Raw genomic sequence first — 15,453 nt, 5'->3', positions numbered from 1 at the left:
GTCCTCCTTTTTGTGCTAAAAATAGCGTCCGGGGGGAATTTGTAAAGCACTCACAATGTCCGGGATTTCCCCCCTCCCCCGGAGCGGCTGGGAGGGCTGCAGGGAAGTCCCGGGCTGGATTCCGGAGCAGCTGGAGAGGAGCTCCGCCCTGCATTCTGAGCAAGTGTCTCAGCACAAAGTGCAGCCCTCCCCTTTTGCAACTGGGAGCGGTTTCTGCCATGCAGGGTAGCAAAACGGGAGCGAGAGCACTTTGTGCTGATACAAGGGCAGCTCTCTCCTGCAACCCGGTCCGGGCCAGGGACCGGGTTTTGTTGTGCAGGGCCAGGGACCGGGTTTTGTTGTGCTGGGGAGCTCAGCCACGTGTCCGGCTCGCACAGAGCCCAACACCCTGTTCTGAGCAGCAGGGTAAGGGGGGCAGGAGAAGGGGCAGGGAGGTTCTGGAGGGGGCAGTCAAGAAACGGGGGGGGGGCTTTTTGGGGGGAGTGGAGAAAGTTTTGGGCAGTCAGGGTACAGGTAGGGGGTAGGGTCCTGGTGGGCAGTTGGGGGGGGGGGTCTTAGGAGGGGGCAGTTAGGGGACAAGGAACAGGGGGTCTTAGGTAGGGGGTGGGGTTCTGGAGGGCAGTTAGGAGCAGGGGTCCCAGGAGGGGGCAGTCAGGGGACAAGGAGCGGGGGGGTAGGGGGCTGGGAGTTCTGGGGGGGAGCTGTCAGGGGGCAGGAGTGGGGAGAGGGATCGGAGCAGTCAGGGGACAGGGAGCAGAAGGGTTTAGATGGGTTGGGAGTTCTGGGGGGGGCTGTCAGGGGGCAGGAGTGCGGAGAGGGATCGGAGCAGTCAGGGGACAGGGAGCAGAGGGGTTTAGATGGGTTGGGAGTTCTGGGGGGGAGCTGTCAGGGGGCAGGAGTGGGGAGAGGGATCGGAGCAGTCGGGACAGGGAGCAGAGGGGTTTAGATGGGTTGGGAGTTCTGGGGGGGGGGCTGTCAGGGGGTGGGGAGTGGTTGGATGGGGCGTGGGAGTCCCAGGGGTCTGTCTGGGGGTGGGGGTGTGGATAAAGGTTGGGGCAGTCAGGGGACAAGAGGCAGGGAGGCTTAGATAGTCCTGGGGGGCAGTTAGGGGCAGGGGTCCCAGAAGGGGGTAGTCAGGGGACAAGGAACGGGGGGAGGGTTGGGAGGTCAGGGGGGGCGGGAAGTGGGAGGGGCAGGGGCGGGGCTAGGGCGGGGCTTCTCCCGTCCTCTTTTTTGCTCGCTGAAATATGGTAACCCTAGAGATGGGCCTGAGCCAAAATCCTAGTTTTGAAACATCCAGCATATGGAGGAACTTTGGGTTTGTGGGTTTGAATCTAACTCAGGATCCACACTGTGCAGCTTTCTTCTTTCTCTCACTCTCTTTCTCATGGGCTGATCGAGACACCCCCAAGCTTTGGGGGCCAGGACATGTTTCCAGATCTTTTTCAGACCCACCTCTGTTATTTACTTTATACTTTTGGCCTTGCTCAGTAAAGTTTGTGTTTGTTGGAAATTTTCATTTGTCAGTGGGTTTCATATAGGAATCAATAGCAACTCATATTTGAGGCAGTGCTGAGCCTTGCACTTAAAGCAGGTATCAATGAGATGTGGGTGTGATTTCATCAGCTATATATTCAAGAGAAACTGTAAGTTACAGTAACAAGTGTTACAAATGTAAATTATGTTTTCATTTCACATGTTAAGTAACTTTTTGGCATTATACAGTCTGTCTTTTAGCATGGGTGCTGTTAGCTGGGTACCCCCTCTCACTTCAGCAAGAGTTATACACAGTTATATCACACTCCCTGCACTACACTGAAAGCTTTATCCTGTAAGTCTGATCTACTGGACTAAACTCTCCCTTTGGCATTTCAAAAAAATTATTTTTTTTCCCAAGAGTTCACAGCTATGTTTTCCTGTAGCAACACAAGGATTTCAATCTTCTAAGTAACATCATTATAATGTATTAGAAGAATACCATGGAGCTACTTCATCAGCCTGGGCTATTTCGTATATATCAGGTAGCTGTGGGAAGCTCTGTTGGCCTCAGCCTTCTGCAGTTCATAACCTGCCTTTTCATGATTTAGAGGGCGGTAACTATAGCCACTGAACTTTCAGCTCAATCTGCTACCAAACAATGGTGACATTTTTCTGTCTTAATATGTAGTCTTAAACTTGTCAGCTCAGTTTAAATTGGCTGTACCAAGGAAGAAAGGACTTCATTGCCAACAAGCCTCTTGAACAAAACAAATTGTAAATGGTTTCCCTTGCTGAAAACTTAAACATCTTACAAACTCATGGAAATCTCAAAGTACTAACTCTTAAAAAAAAATGATGTGGGAGGTCCAAGATTGACTCATCTTATATACTCTATGAGCTACTTGCCTTGTGGTATTGCTGTTTCTTAGAAGAACATTGGCAGCTGTTGAGATCTCATGCCTTGTTTCTGGGGATATCCAACATCAGAACACTACAGAGCTTTTCCTTAAAGAATATTGTTTGAGGGAGTAAATATTCCCTTTCCTTCCACAGGAAAGATAGTCATATCTGAAGACTTTCTCTTGTGAAATAAAAAATATGTAGAATTGCTTGCTGCATGTGGGTTTGGAAGTGCCTACATGGCGTTTAGGCAATGTATTGAGCTGTGCATATGAAGCATAATGATTGTGAAGCAGAAATTATTTGTTTACTATTGATAGCACCGAGAGACCCCACAACTAGGTCAGGGCCCCATTGTGCTAGGTGCTGTAAAGATAGTCCTGACACTGGAGAACCTACAGTTATAGGCCCTGATCCTGTGGCTAGATCTGTTCTGTGAATCCCTGTTGCCGTATGGAGCCCTCTTGAAGTCAATGGGGCTATTGTAGACAAAGGGTATGTCTACACGGCAACTAGACACCCACAGATCTGCCCATGCTAGCCAATTCGGGCTCCCAGGGCTTGGGCTGTGGGGCTGTGTCATTGCTGTGTAGACTTCCGGGCTCAGGCTGGACCCCAAGCTCTAGGACCCTGTGGGTTGGGAGGGTCCCAGAGCTTGGTCTCTAGCCTGAGCCTGGAAATCTACACAGGAATGAAATAGCCCCATAGCCTGAGCCTGAGTCAGCTGTGGGGTTTTTCTTTGCTGTGTAGACATACCCAGAAAGTTCCATTTGCCTGGGTGCAGTTGCAGGACTGGGGCCTTAGTTTAAGACCAGACATAATAGATTAAAGAAACTAACAAATGAGGTGGGGCAATGAGGGACAGGAGCTAGCCATAATGAAAAGCCATGTCTTTGTAGTAAAAGGATCTTGTTGTGCTTACAATATCCAGTTAGGCAAAGTCCACTGGGAAGTAGAGCTGTCTAACTCGGTACAATGATATTTGCTGCTGCTGCTATCATTTTGGTCATTTCTGCAATAACAATCTGGTTACACTTCAAGTCTGGACCATACTTGTTACCTATTTGTGGTTTATGGTAGTAGCTAGAGCTGGCTGAATAATGAAAGAAGAAAATGACTTGTGATTATCATTCAGTGGAGCAAATTGCCAAAAGTGGAACAAGGGGCTTGTCTACACAGTGTGGCAGTGTGCAGCAGTGGTGTCTGAATTGTTTCGTGCTAACATGTTGTGCATTAACTGATCAGTGTAGATCCTGCTGGCACGCACTAAACATTCCCTATTGCATGTCACTGTAGTACTGTTTGAAATGGGACTAAGTTAGTGCTCACTAGGAAACTTTTAGTGCAAGCCAGCAGGTTCTATGTGGGCCAGTTAGTGTGTGACACATCGATGCACATTGGAATTCGCATTCCACTGATGCATACTACCGCACCATGTAGACAAGCCCAAATATTGCCTGCCATGAATTATTCAGTGAGCTACCAAAGTAACAATTATGCATTTTTTATTTGTCTTGGGAACCATCAGATTTTTAGAGAAAATAAACTTAGTTGCTACAAAAGTAATTCAAATTGTTAACTTCGTAAAGCAACCACTTTAAAACATCTGTCATTCCACAACTAGGAGGCCTTCTGGCAATACAGGATGTGACCCATTTCTCTTTTTTTTAAATAGCGTAAACATCACTAAATTATCATTTCACTCTAGTTTGATAGCCTGCATGGTCTAATGGAAATAGTAGAAATATGCACCAAGAAACACCATTTCATAGCACCACAAGATGAGGTGCATGTTTCCTTTGAGGATGAGGATTGATAGATCAGATATAGAGTGATAGCATTGTAAAAAGTGTTCATCCAGCACTCCCAAATCAACACACACAGGAAAATGATACAAAACAAAAACATCACATCACCTGTGGGTGAACATGTTTCACAAAGTGATCACTCTATATCTGACCTATACATTTCCCAGACCTGAAGAAGAGCTCGGTGTAGCTTGACAGATTGTCTCTCTCACCTACAGAAGTTGGTCCAATAAAAGATATTATTTCACTCACCGTGTCTCACTTACAGTGATGTCCTTCAGAGAATGGGATCAGGAAAGGCTTTGTGAGATTCTGCAGAGAGCTGATGAAATCTGTATTACAAAATAAGGTTTCTCACAGAGGGAACTCCACTGTCCTCTGAAATTTTCAGGAAAACAGTCCTCACTGTGCTTGTGTGCAGAGGGGAGATCAGACATCTCAATTTTCTACAGGGCACTCATATGTATTTTCTTTTCACAGTGAAATATGGACCAAATCCTGGTCTCTGGAGTGTCTGTGATGAGGAGACATTGGCCTTCCGGGGCCCCCTTGGGGCCTGCAGTCCCAGAGACTTCCACTGATACTGAGGTCACAGGACCCCTTCCCTCCTCACCACCCCATCACTGCTTATTATAAGGCATGAGGTTAAATCCTAGCTCCATTTAATTCAATGGGAGTTGCACCATGAATGCCGATGGAGTCAGCATTTCACCCTACTTTAGACATGCTCAGTACATGGGAGGAGCTCAGCACCTCTCAGGGTCAGCCCCTCAGCTTGGTACAGGATAAGTTTTGTTAGAAGAACTGTTTAAAGTACACAGCTATTACTTTTATTCTGTTTATAAGCATTTCATTTTTCTCAGGAAATAACATTATCATGCCAGAAAATAACTGCTTGCCTTGTGTCCGGAAGTCATCAATCTTTGACTACAACACTTAAAAGAAAGGAAACACAATTGAAATAACCGTGTGTGTGTGTGTGTGTATAGATAGATAATGTTTTCAATCCTTATGTGGAACCACCATGCCTGGTGGTATTAATGACACACTATGTTCTATAATTCCAATGTTTACAGCTGGGATTTGCCATGTCAAGTGGATGGGTAATTAATAGTATTGAATAAATTTGAATAGAGGGAGGTGGTGGTTAGTTAAAATAAAACACAAACTCAGAAACATCTGGCTTACTGGTAACGAGGTTGATGTGTTAAACAAATAAAACAAAACAAAATGAAGCTGACTTGGCCTACCACACCATCTGAGGCACAGTGCCACAGTATGAACCTTTGCTATAAACATTTGGAATGTTACAATGGTTTGACAGGAATTACATTTGCTTTTTATCTTATCATATGTATTTTATTACATTCTTGAGTGTCTACTGGGAGCAGTAAATCAGTTGTCTCTTCAGCTTTCCCTGGTATCGCCAAAGGTAATGCTTTGGGTCCATTATTAATCAGCATTTACAGTACATGGTTCCTTTGTGTGCTGTGATAGGATATGAATTAGATGTTCATTTTTATGTAGATCAGACACAATTATTTTAAGATGAGTCTTATTTGTTTCTGTGCTTGCTGTTTTATCAGCTTGTCGTGAGAACTTGGAGGAATGGCTAGAAATAAAAATAAACTATTAGTTGTTAGCTCCAGACTCCAACTTAAATTGCACTACTACTCTTATTCTGTTTAGTTATAAAAAAAAAAGGCATAGTGGATTCTGTACTTACTGTTCTTCAGTGACTTACACATTAACTTGTTCAGTGTATAAAAAGATGTTTTTCCTAACTGTCAATCCTTCAAACTCCAGCTGGATTTGGAAAGTCCAACTGGTTTCTTCCAGTCTGATGCCTCATCCCCAGTATCCCTCACTAAACTGAGGCGTATAATAATTTTGTTACAGTGCAAATAATAGAGTCTATAACCATAGACCTAAAGAATGATTCTGCTACTGGAACTTCATTAAACCTGTCTCTTAGACGTTCTGTTAAAGATGTTGCATCAGAGCACAGAAACCACTACCACAGTTTAGCTCCCTTGTGGGCAGTCCCAGCTGTGAGGCCAAGAATGGCAAGCGATTGAATTGCCTTCTTGTCTGAGGTATATTGCTGCTGGACATACAATCTGCCAGGTTGTGTCCATCTAGCACTTTTTTTTTCTTACTAGTACTACATTTGCTAAAACAAACAAAAATGTTGCTGTCATTTTTCACTTTGCTATTCTCCCACAATATATCTCCTATCTGTAATAACATGATTTTTTTTTTTTAACCTAAGCCAGTTTGGACAAGTTCAACCCTGATGTATACCCACTGATTTCCATTAAGCTGGGTTGTGTCTAAAATAGCTGGGTGTAAGCTGGTGACATAAAGTGTTCATATAAATACATACATTTGAATACTTGAAGATTTCATTAGGCTTTTTTAACATTACAGTGTTTATTATCTACAGGCATTCCAAGAATACAGCATTTTTCTCTCTTTCCAGCTTAAAAATGATTGATGAATTTGTTAATTAAATGCTTTGTGTGCTTTCTCTATTTTTTTCTCCATTATGTCTGCACAAAACAGCAGTTCTCTTTAGATTGGGCCAAAATGTACAATGCTTGCTCAGACAAAATTATTTTGCCTCACAGTGAGTGAGGAGGGACAAGAGGACTTGGCTCGTTATGCTTACTTTGGGGCTCAGTTAGTGATTGCACCAGGCTACAATTTGCAATAGTCAATGTTATTGCCAGACTGTTCTGCAGTAAGAATAGGATGCTGTGAAAAGGCACAAATAAAGAATGAGTTCAGAGCAATGAAAGAACATTTTCAGCATGTGTCTTACTGGGCCTTGCCAGCTGGCTCTGACTACTGTAGATTGAAATGATTGTGTTTCTGGTAACTGGTCTGACTCAACAGTAAACTTTCACAATGTGGCCCAATGCTGGTTGAGACAGCAGTTGTTTTTAAGAGCACTTTTTAAGTTTGTCAATAGTAATGGTCTAAATCGAGTTATAGAAAGTATTGTTTTTCCTTTTTTATTTTACTACAGGTTTTATTCTTAAATGTCAGCACTGAGCAGTGGGGAGATCTATTGTAAATAGCTAACATGCTTTGGAAGCTGGCTCATTTCTGTTCCAATTAAACTTTTTAAATACAAAAGTATTCAAAACACTGAGCCCAGTCCGAAGAGTTGCTAAGAACCCACAAGTCCTACTAAAGGCAGTGGGAGTTGAGTGTTCAGCCTCTCTTGGGATGGAGCCCACAGTATGTTAGCAATGCCTATAGCACACATTTGCTGTCTGCTTTAAGGGAAAGGTCAGAATTGTTGTGCATTGTTTTTCTGCTTCTTTCAGGGTAAGCCAATGTCCCTTCTCCTCTCAAAGAAAATAATCTGAGAGCAAAACTTTTAAAGCAACTTAAAAAAACTTTATTTGCTGTCGTTTCTACCATGTAACCTTTTACATGGACAAAATTGCGTGTGTGTGTATATGCATGCACACATATTGGTTGGTTATCTCAATGTGTGTGAACCTAAGTTTCCTATCAAACTCCTCTCTGCTTTTACAAACTGACAAATAGGTCCTCTTCTGAATTCTAAGTGAAGGTTCAGACTGCTTTCTCCATCCTTAATATTGGCCCATATATATCCACTTAAGTATTACATTTTCCATTTTGAAACATGTACACGCGACTCATGCCAAGATCGGTATATTTCCTCAATGAGCCCACAGGATTGTAGTCTCAAAGGAAAAATAATTAGAATCAGAAAGTTCCTAAATTGCACATCTTTTCTCCAGCTTGGCAGGAAATCAATTGTACCACACAAAGTGATACAGCATGTTTTCCAGTGTATCCTCTCTGCTGCTTTACTAATATTTATGAAATACATTATCCATGCATAAACACTTAGCACATGTCCTTTATAGACATTTTCCTAGGAAAGGTAATGAAAATATATTTGGATCGTAGTTAGACTACAACAGTTTTGCAGAGTGCTTTGAGCTCTTGCATGCAGGGTGCTATCGAAGTGCAAAGATCCCTCCTGTAAAGCAATCCTAGGTCGGAAGGGTTTTATTTTTTAATAGTCTCTGCAGTTTTAGAAATGCATTAAGTATTCATTTTTTTAAATGATTCTTTATAAATAAGTCAGTGCTGGATGAATCAGGTTGGGCACTGTTTAATCATTAGTAATGGACAAATAGGCTGATATTCATATTCAAGTGACCTATAATTTAATGATATTTAGACACATTCCTCCCAAATATAAACATCATGAGAATGAACATCAGCCATACAACCCTGCATGAGACAATGCCATCCCATAAAGGGCTACTCCCTTTACTTTCAACTGTCTTTAGGAGGTCTTCTACCTTCTTCCATGTCATCAGGTAGCTGGCTATTCATTTCTTAGTTATTTAGGGGTCAGCAACAGGCCCTGCATCTTCTCTTAACCACTCAAATCACCAAGATGTCTACTCTTTAGGGGATAGACAATCCATAGACCTGCCAGGACCAGCTAACTTCCAGGAAAATCAGAGTCTGCTATAGTCCCTTAACATCAGCAGAGGCCAGAGATGGATGCTGAATAGTCTCTGTTATCATGAATACGCATTTATAATTATTTGGTTTGGCTCTGACTGAGACTATGACGTTGTCTGAATTATATTTGTGCAATATTAGGCTGCTTAACAGCACTAAAGCTTGCACTACTGGGCTAATGTATTTGACTTGCCTGTCCCTGGTAAGTACCCAAACTAAGATTTGTCCATCACGCCAAGTTTAACACCCCCTTATAATACTTTTTGCTATTATATTATAAGGAAAAGCTGCTGGGATCTTTAATGACCACAAATTGGCAAAGTTATCTTCACTTTACATCTCATCCAAACTACAATTAACCAGTTTGCTACTGATTTTTTTTTCTTCCAGCTTGAGAAGAGATTTTTCATCCAAATTTGATTCATAGCCCCAAATCTGCAGCGATCACTTTTTTACTGCAGATATGTCCAGAGATGGTTTTTTTCTGATTTTAGTGCTGGTAGGGGGAAAAAAAATTACTTTAAGAAGTTAAAAGAAAATTACTCTAGGAGGGCTGTGTCATATGACAGTTAGTTAACTGTACTAGTTAGAAGAGTCAGCCTAATACATCAGCATTTCTGTTGATAGCAACTTCTGTGGAAGAAACTTGAGATACAGAAAATTTCTTAAGTTGCTATTTGAGATGAGGTGATTTTTCCTTGCAGTGGCTTTTTGGTATAACTTACTGTTACATATTCTTCAGCATGAGAAATGGCACACCAGCCCTTAGACAATGGATTGTTTGCTTACAAAATCTTCTGAGGTTGTATTGCTCCTGGGCTCGTCTTTTAATGGGCAAGGAGATAGTCATGCACACTTTCTGGGTGAAGTTTAAAGATACTGGATTTAAACTATAAAGTCCTCGGTGGTTTGCACCCTGTTTACCTTTCAAACTCCTCTTCTCCTTGTGTGATTCTTCAGCAGTTCAGATCAGGCAAGGCACTCAAGCTGGTAAGTGCTGGTATAAATGAGAGAGAGCTGATAATGGGTGTTTTTACGTAGGGGCCTCAGCTTTGATATTTTCTTCCATCCTTCCCCTCTGAGTCTGCCAGAGCCTAAATTGATTACAACAGAGCATGCTACAAGCCCTATCTGTTTTTCCAAGCTTGTCTAGGGGAGGGAGGGAGTGGAAAGAGGGGTCTTGCATCTAATGGCGGGGAAAAGCCTTTTGTTGGTATTGAGCCAATTTGTAAATATTTTTGATCTAATGGTGGTTTTATCTTTGGCACATGCTTTAAAACTCGTGGTGCGCACATTTTAGAAACCTGAAATAAATATCTTATCTGTTCAGAACCCCAGCAAATAATCCTGTTACCTTGACCTAACATGCAAATCTGTAAGTGGGTGGGAGGAGCAGGATTCCATGGGATAGCTCATTCCATTGTATGCCTTACTAAATTGTATGGCCTCAGGTTCGCCCTGTCTGTTGCCCACTAAGAACTACCATCTCACCCACTCTGTACTAGATTGTTTCCTCTTGTTTACTTGATACCCATATTTGTAGAACATTAACTCACCGGATATTTGTATGCCCGTTATAGTCATTAAAATGTCAATAAAGAACATAAACACTAGGCTTCTTTTTAAATAACCTCTGAGGAGTTTTCAAGTGATTTAGACATAATGGACCAGATTCTCAACTGGTGTAGATCAATATAGGTTCATTGAAGTCAATGGAGGTGTGTTGATTTGCACCAGCTGAGAATCTGACCTGATGTCTACATGCAGGAATAGCTAAGGGAGAGTATGTATACGTTGTGAGTGCAACCCAATCATTCAGAGCCTCGTACATCAGTCTCCACCATCTTCAACAGCCTTAGAGTCAATTTCAAGCACTTGGATAGGATTTAATCTGCCACCTTAAACCCAGGGACAAATCCTATGGCTTTATGCAGTCCTTATTCCGGCAAATCTTTCCTTATCTTTAACGAGAGTTTTTCCTGAACTTGAAGCTAAGTGACGTTTGCAGGATATCAGATCTTTGAACAGGACTGTAGAAGAAAGGAAGTGTTTTCATGAAAACATCAGTCTCCCTATAATGACTCCTGATCAACTGCTGCCTCCACAAAGTGGTGTTAGAACCAGGATAGTTCAAAGATGGATTTAAAGTAGTTAGGAGCCAGTGGGGACAAAATCTAATGGAGGAAGCGTTACTGCAGAGAACATTATAGTGAATCGGATATTAAGGCAGAAAAACAATTGCAATAAACGGGAGTTTTCCCATTGACCTCAGTATGGGCAGGGTTTCACCCACTGTGCTTGTCATTGCTATTGTTCTTTGTCTCTCTATCTGAGCCAACCAGACAAAATATCAAGGTAACTTAATGTCTTCTCTCCTCTCTTTGTTTTAGGCTTTTATGGGCAACTACAGACTTTCTGCCCTCCACATTACACTGACGCTCAGAGGAACATACAACATGGAGGCTCTTGTAATATGGTCCCTCCTTTTGAAGACTGTCTAGTTCCCACATCGATGGGCCAGGCAGGGTTTGATGTTTTCCACAGAGCTTTTTCAGCACATTCTGGTATTACAGGTAAGTGACTGTTGTGAACTAGAAATACCTGTACACCTACATTCCAGTTGTAAATGTAACCAGGCTTTGCTGACTTCTCAGTTACAACTAGAGACGATGGGCTTGATCCCCCACCCCAAAGTTCCGATGTGTATTGGAACTTTATGGGGTGTTAGCTATGGAGATCTGGTTTGGGCATATCTCTATAACATCTGGCATGCATACAGACTGTGCGTTGGCTGTATGTATGTTTCTCTAGCTTCTGAATTCCTGTACAGGGTCAGACATGCACTAGCTCATGTATTCACTTTGAAATACTGTCCTCTGAGCCTTCTGAAGTCTTTTTGCTCCTGCAGTCTCCTAGAAGCATTGTAGCATCTAATCAAGCCATTGGTTTTGCTTTATACCTTTTTGCCCAAGATAATTTTCTTAGTCAAGGAATTCATTTATCTAGATGTGCATGACAACAATAGTCCGTGGTGCACATACCAATTCTATCAAGATTTAATTTGCTCGTTCACTCTCAGCTCCCTATAAGAATTTGCATACTACCCTGAAAAGGTCAAATTTACACCTGGGTGGAGTACACGCTCAAGGCCCATGATCTATTCTGTGTATGTCTACACTGCAATAAAACATCTGCACCTGCCCCATGCCAGCTGACTAGGGCTCACGGGGCTATAAAGTTGCAGTATAGACATCCAGGCTCGGGATGGAGCTTTGGGTCCCTCCCCACTCACAGGGTCCCAGAGCCTGGGCTTTGGCTCAGTTACACTGCAATTTTATAGCCCCGCAGCCCAAGTCCTGCAAGGTTCAGTCAGCTGACACAGGCCAGCCGCAATTGTTTTATTGCAGTGTAGATACACCGCCTGAGGGCCTGAGTGGGACTTAATAAGTGATACATAGGCCATGTGCCACCCGCTGCACAAGGGAGAATTTCACTTAAAATGTGCTACACATCTAAATCCTGGTGTGAGGTGCTTAAAAGCCCAATCATATACCTAACTGCCAGTTTTAAGATTCATGGCAGCCATCTACACAAGCATTTAAAAATCCAAAATAAGGACCCTGCTCTGCAGTTATTCTCCTGAATACACATCTAGTGCTGCACACAGTCCCACTGAAATTTGGTGTTTGCAGGATAGGGTCCTCTGCACTGCAGAATAATCTTGCAATAGTTTGCTGGTTTTTTTAATCTTACATTGCATGTGTCGAAATCCCATAACCAAGGGCAGTAGGCAGATTGATAAAATAAAAGGATCTTCAGCTAAACTGCACAGTTATGGGAAACTCCACAGTAGAGCAGCTGCAGGATCTGTCCATCCATATATTCACGCACACACAGAGTGCATATAATTTGTGTGTGCATGTATATAACGTGTGTCTATACATACACAGTGGGTGACATCCTAGTCCTATTGAAGTCAATAGGAGTTTTACCATTGATTTCAATGGGGCTAGGTTTTCCCTTACAGTAAGCAATTCATCTGAACCTTTAAGTACCCCTGTATTTTTTTTTAAAAGCTATTTCCAGCTATTTTTCTGTGTAATTATTACAGACAGTTGGTCGGTGTTAATTAATGATTTCTGTACTCTTTTCCAGTTTATGATCTTCCATCAGGGTCAACAGGTATCTTTGGTGATTCATTGCGCAATGGGTCTGAGGACGCCAGTTTCCTTCAGATAAATGCAGTGGATCGTTGTCCTAGCCAGCTTTCCTCTGTCTATACGGAAGGCTAAAATGATCTAATTATAATTACAAATACTCTATTGCATATCATCTTTCCTTTCTGATAGTCAAGAACAAATGTTACAAATATCATTCCTCCATAAGACTGCTGTATGTATGTTTCAGAAAGAGGAGGAAATGCAATCATCAGACACTCAACCTCATAAAAACAGCCAAACAAAGGGGGAAATGTTGGTAAAACAAGAAAACTTTGCCAAAACTTTAGCAATTGTTACTTTTTCTTTTGATCTGCTGCACGGCAGCACTACTTCCCCCTCCCCCCCCAAAGGGAATTCAAATACTGAATAAGTAACCTGCTGCTGGATGTAATCTTTTCAAGCCGAATCGGCAAAATCATTTTAGAATGCAGTTTTGCTGGGGGGGAGAATCTAAGAACTAAAACCAGAGAACACTACAAACATTTTAAAAGGCTCACCTTCTTGCACAACCTATTTGTCTGTGGTGCTTACATAGCTAGATACACACAAAGACAAAAAAGGGAAAACAATTTGAGATGCAATTTGAGACGCATCATGGCACCACCCGCTAGAAGCATTGTTGGGGCTTCTTGGAGCCAAAGAGCATTGGTACTGGATTTCCTGCAATCCTTGTTTTGGTTTCCTGTTCCATTCCACTAGAATTTAAACCTTCCAGAATGGCTATTACTACCTTTTTCAATATTGTTTCCATTTTAACATTTTATACAATGAATAAGAAGAGTTTAACTAAAAAGGCACTAGGATTTCCTTTATATTTGAGCAGCCCTTATTAGCATTGCTATGGAGAATTTAATAAATAATGATAAATTTTCAATAGAATTTTTAACCATATGCAATTTAAAAGAGAGTTATATTCCTGATGTAGAATGCTATAGGAAGGTTAAAAATAACCTGTAGAAAAGATATCATTCTCCATTAAATTCTGTAGCTTTTTTAAAGCAATTTGTATGAAACCCTATTAAATTTATATTGATTCCTATTGGCTTCATCCTTATGTAATTTTATGGGCCTTTTCCATAAGGCATGCTATATTTAAGGGTTTGTTGATGTTTGTACTAGGTTATTCAGAGATCTACAACTGAGTTGTTAAGTTGTGTTTTTTTTAACCTTTGGCTGGCCTGTAAGTTTTAGCCCAGGCTGAAAGCAAATCAGTTTGGCCATCTTAAAAGCCACAAGTGTATGGGCAAGGTGGGGAATGAAGTTAATCAGTCGAGATGTGGATTTTGTCATTGCTGTGCTCCTGGAAAGCAGCTTTTCTTATCACTTATTTAAAACTTTATTTTAAAATTATTCATCCATATTGTGAATAAAAGCGTTTGGGGTTTCTTAATGTGTGTATATATATATATATATATATATATATATATATGCTTTGGCCTGACACGATATGCAGGACTAAGATCCAAAGAAATTTTTGCAGTCCAGCAAGTTTGCATGCTGAAATTTGTTGACGTATTATTCACAGAATAGACCAAAACTTTTCCAAAGGACTCATTAGTTTAGAAAAATACATTTTAAAAAATTGTCCAAACACCTGCTTATAATGAGATGCTGTTATGATCTGTCAGGTAAATTCATTCCTGATTTAACTGCACTGACTTTGCTGGAGTTGTACCAGGGATGAATTTGGCAAAACACCAGGCTCAGAGGACTCTCTATATCAGGGCTGGGCAAACTTTTTGGCCTGAGGACCACATCTGGGAATAGAAATTGTATGGCGGGCCATGAATGCTCACAAAATTGGGGTTGGGGTGCAGGAGGGGGTGTGGGCTCTGGTTCAGGGTGGGGCCAGAAATGAGGAGTTTGGGATGTGGGAGGGGGCTCCTGGCTGGGACGGGAGGGTTGGGTGCTGGGGGGGGGGTGAGGATTCTGGGGGGGGCTGGGGATGAGGAGTATGGGGTATAGGAGGGTGCTCTGGGCTAGGATCAAGGGGTTCAGAGGGCAGGAGGGGGATCAGGGCTGAGACAGGGGGATGGGGTGCGGGAAGGCTCCTGCTGGGGATGCGGGCTCTGGGGTGGGGCTGGGAATGAGGGGTTTGGGATGCAGGAGGGTGCTCCAGGCTTGGACCGAGGGGTTCAGAGGACAGGAGGGGGATCCTTTCAATTGGAGCTGTGGGGGTGGTGCTTGGGGTGGGGAGCAGCGTGCAGAGCGGAGCCCCCTGGCTGCCCCTGTGCGTAGGAGCCGGGGGTGGGGGGTAGGTATGCCACTGCTTCTGGGAGCCGCATGGAGCGGCCCCCAATCCTATTCCCCGGCTGGAGCAGGGCAAACCCCAGACACCACTCCCCAGCGGGAGCTTGAGGGCTGCATTAAAACATTTGGCGGGCCGAATGCGGGCTGAATCCAGCCTGTGGGCCGTAGTTTGCCCACCCCTGCTCTATATTCTATCACATCTAGACATATACACTTAATTGGGAGAGTTTCCTCTATTCTATCAGTAAAAAGTATACAACATTTAAACAAAATTA

At 42.6% G+C, this 15,453-nt stretch overlaps 1 protein-coding gene across 4 annotated transcripts in view; it reads left to right on the top strand.

Annotated features, from left to right (window-relative positions):
* The window catches only part of GLIS3 (GLIS family zinc finger 3), a 286,095-nt gene extending 271,345 nt beyond the window's left edge, over positions 1–14,750 (top strand). For all 4 annotated transcript variants that reach the window (XM_054031224.1, XM_054031226.1, XM_054031223.1 and 1 more), the window contains 2 exons: positions 11,099–11,281; positions 12,864–14,750. In XM_054031224.1, the coding sequence (XP_053887199.1) occupies positions 11,099–11,281; positions 12,864–13,000 (320 nt within the window). In that variant the 3' untranslated portion in view covers positions 13,001–14,750. The remainder of the gene's footprint in view (positions 1–11,098; positions 11,282–12,863) is intronic.
* The last annotated feature ends 703 nt before the right edge of the window (positions 14,751–15,453 follow it).

This window comes from Malaclemys terrapin, chromosome 6 (genome assembly GCF_027887155.1).
Source record: "Malaclemys terrapin pileata isolate rMalTer1 chromosome 6, rMalTer1.hap1, whole genome shotgun sequence".
Classification (NCBI taxonomy): domain Eukaryota; kingdom Metazoa; phylum Chordata; order Testudines; family Emydidae; genus Malaclemys; species Malaclemys terrapin.
The sequence above is the reverse complement of the archived record's forward strand: the minus strand, read 5'-3'. Positions and strand labels throughout refer to the sequence as shown.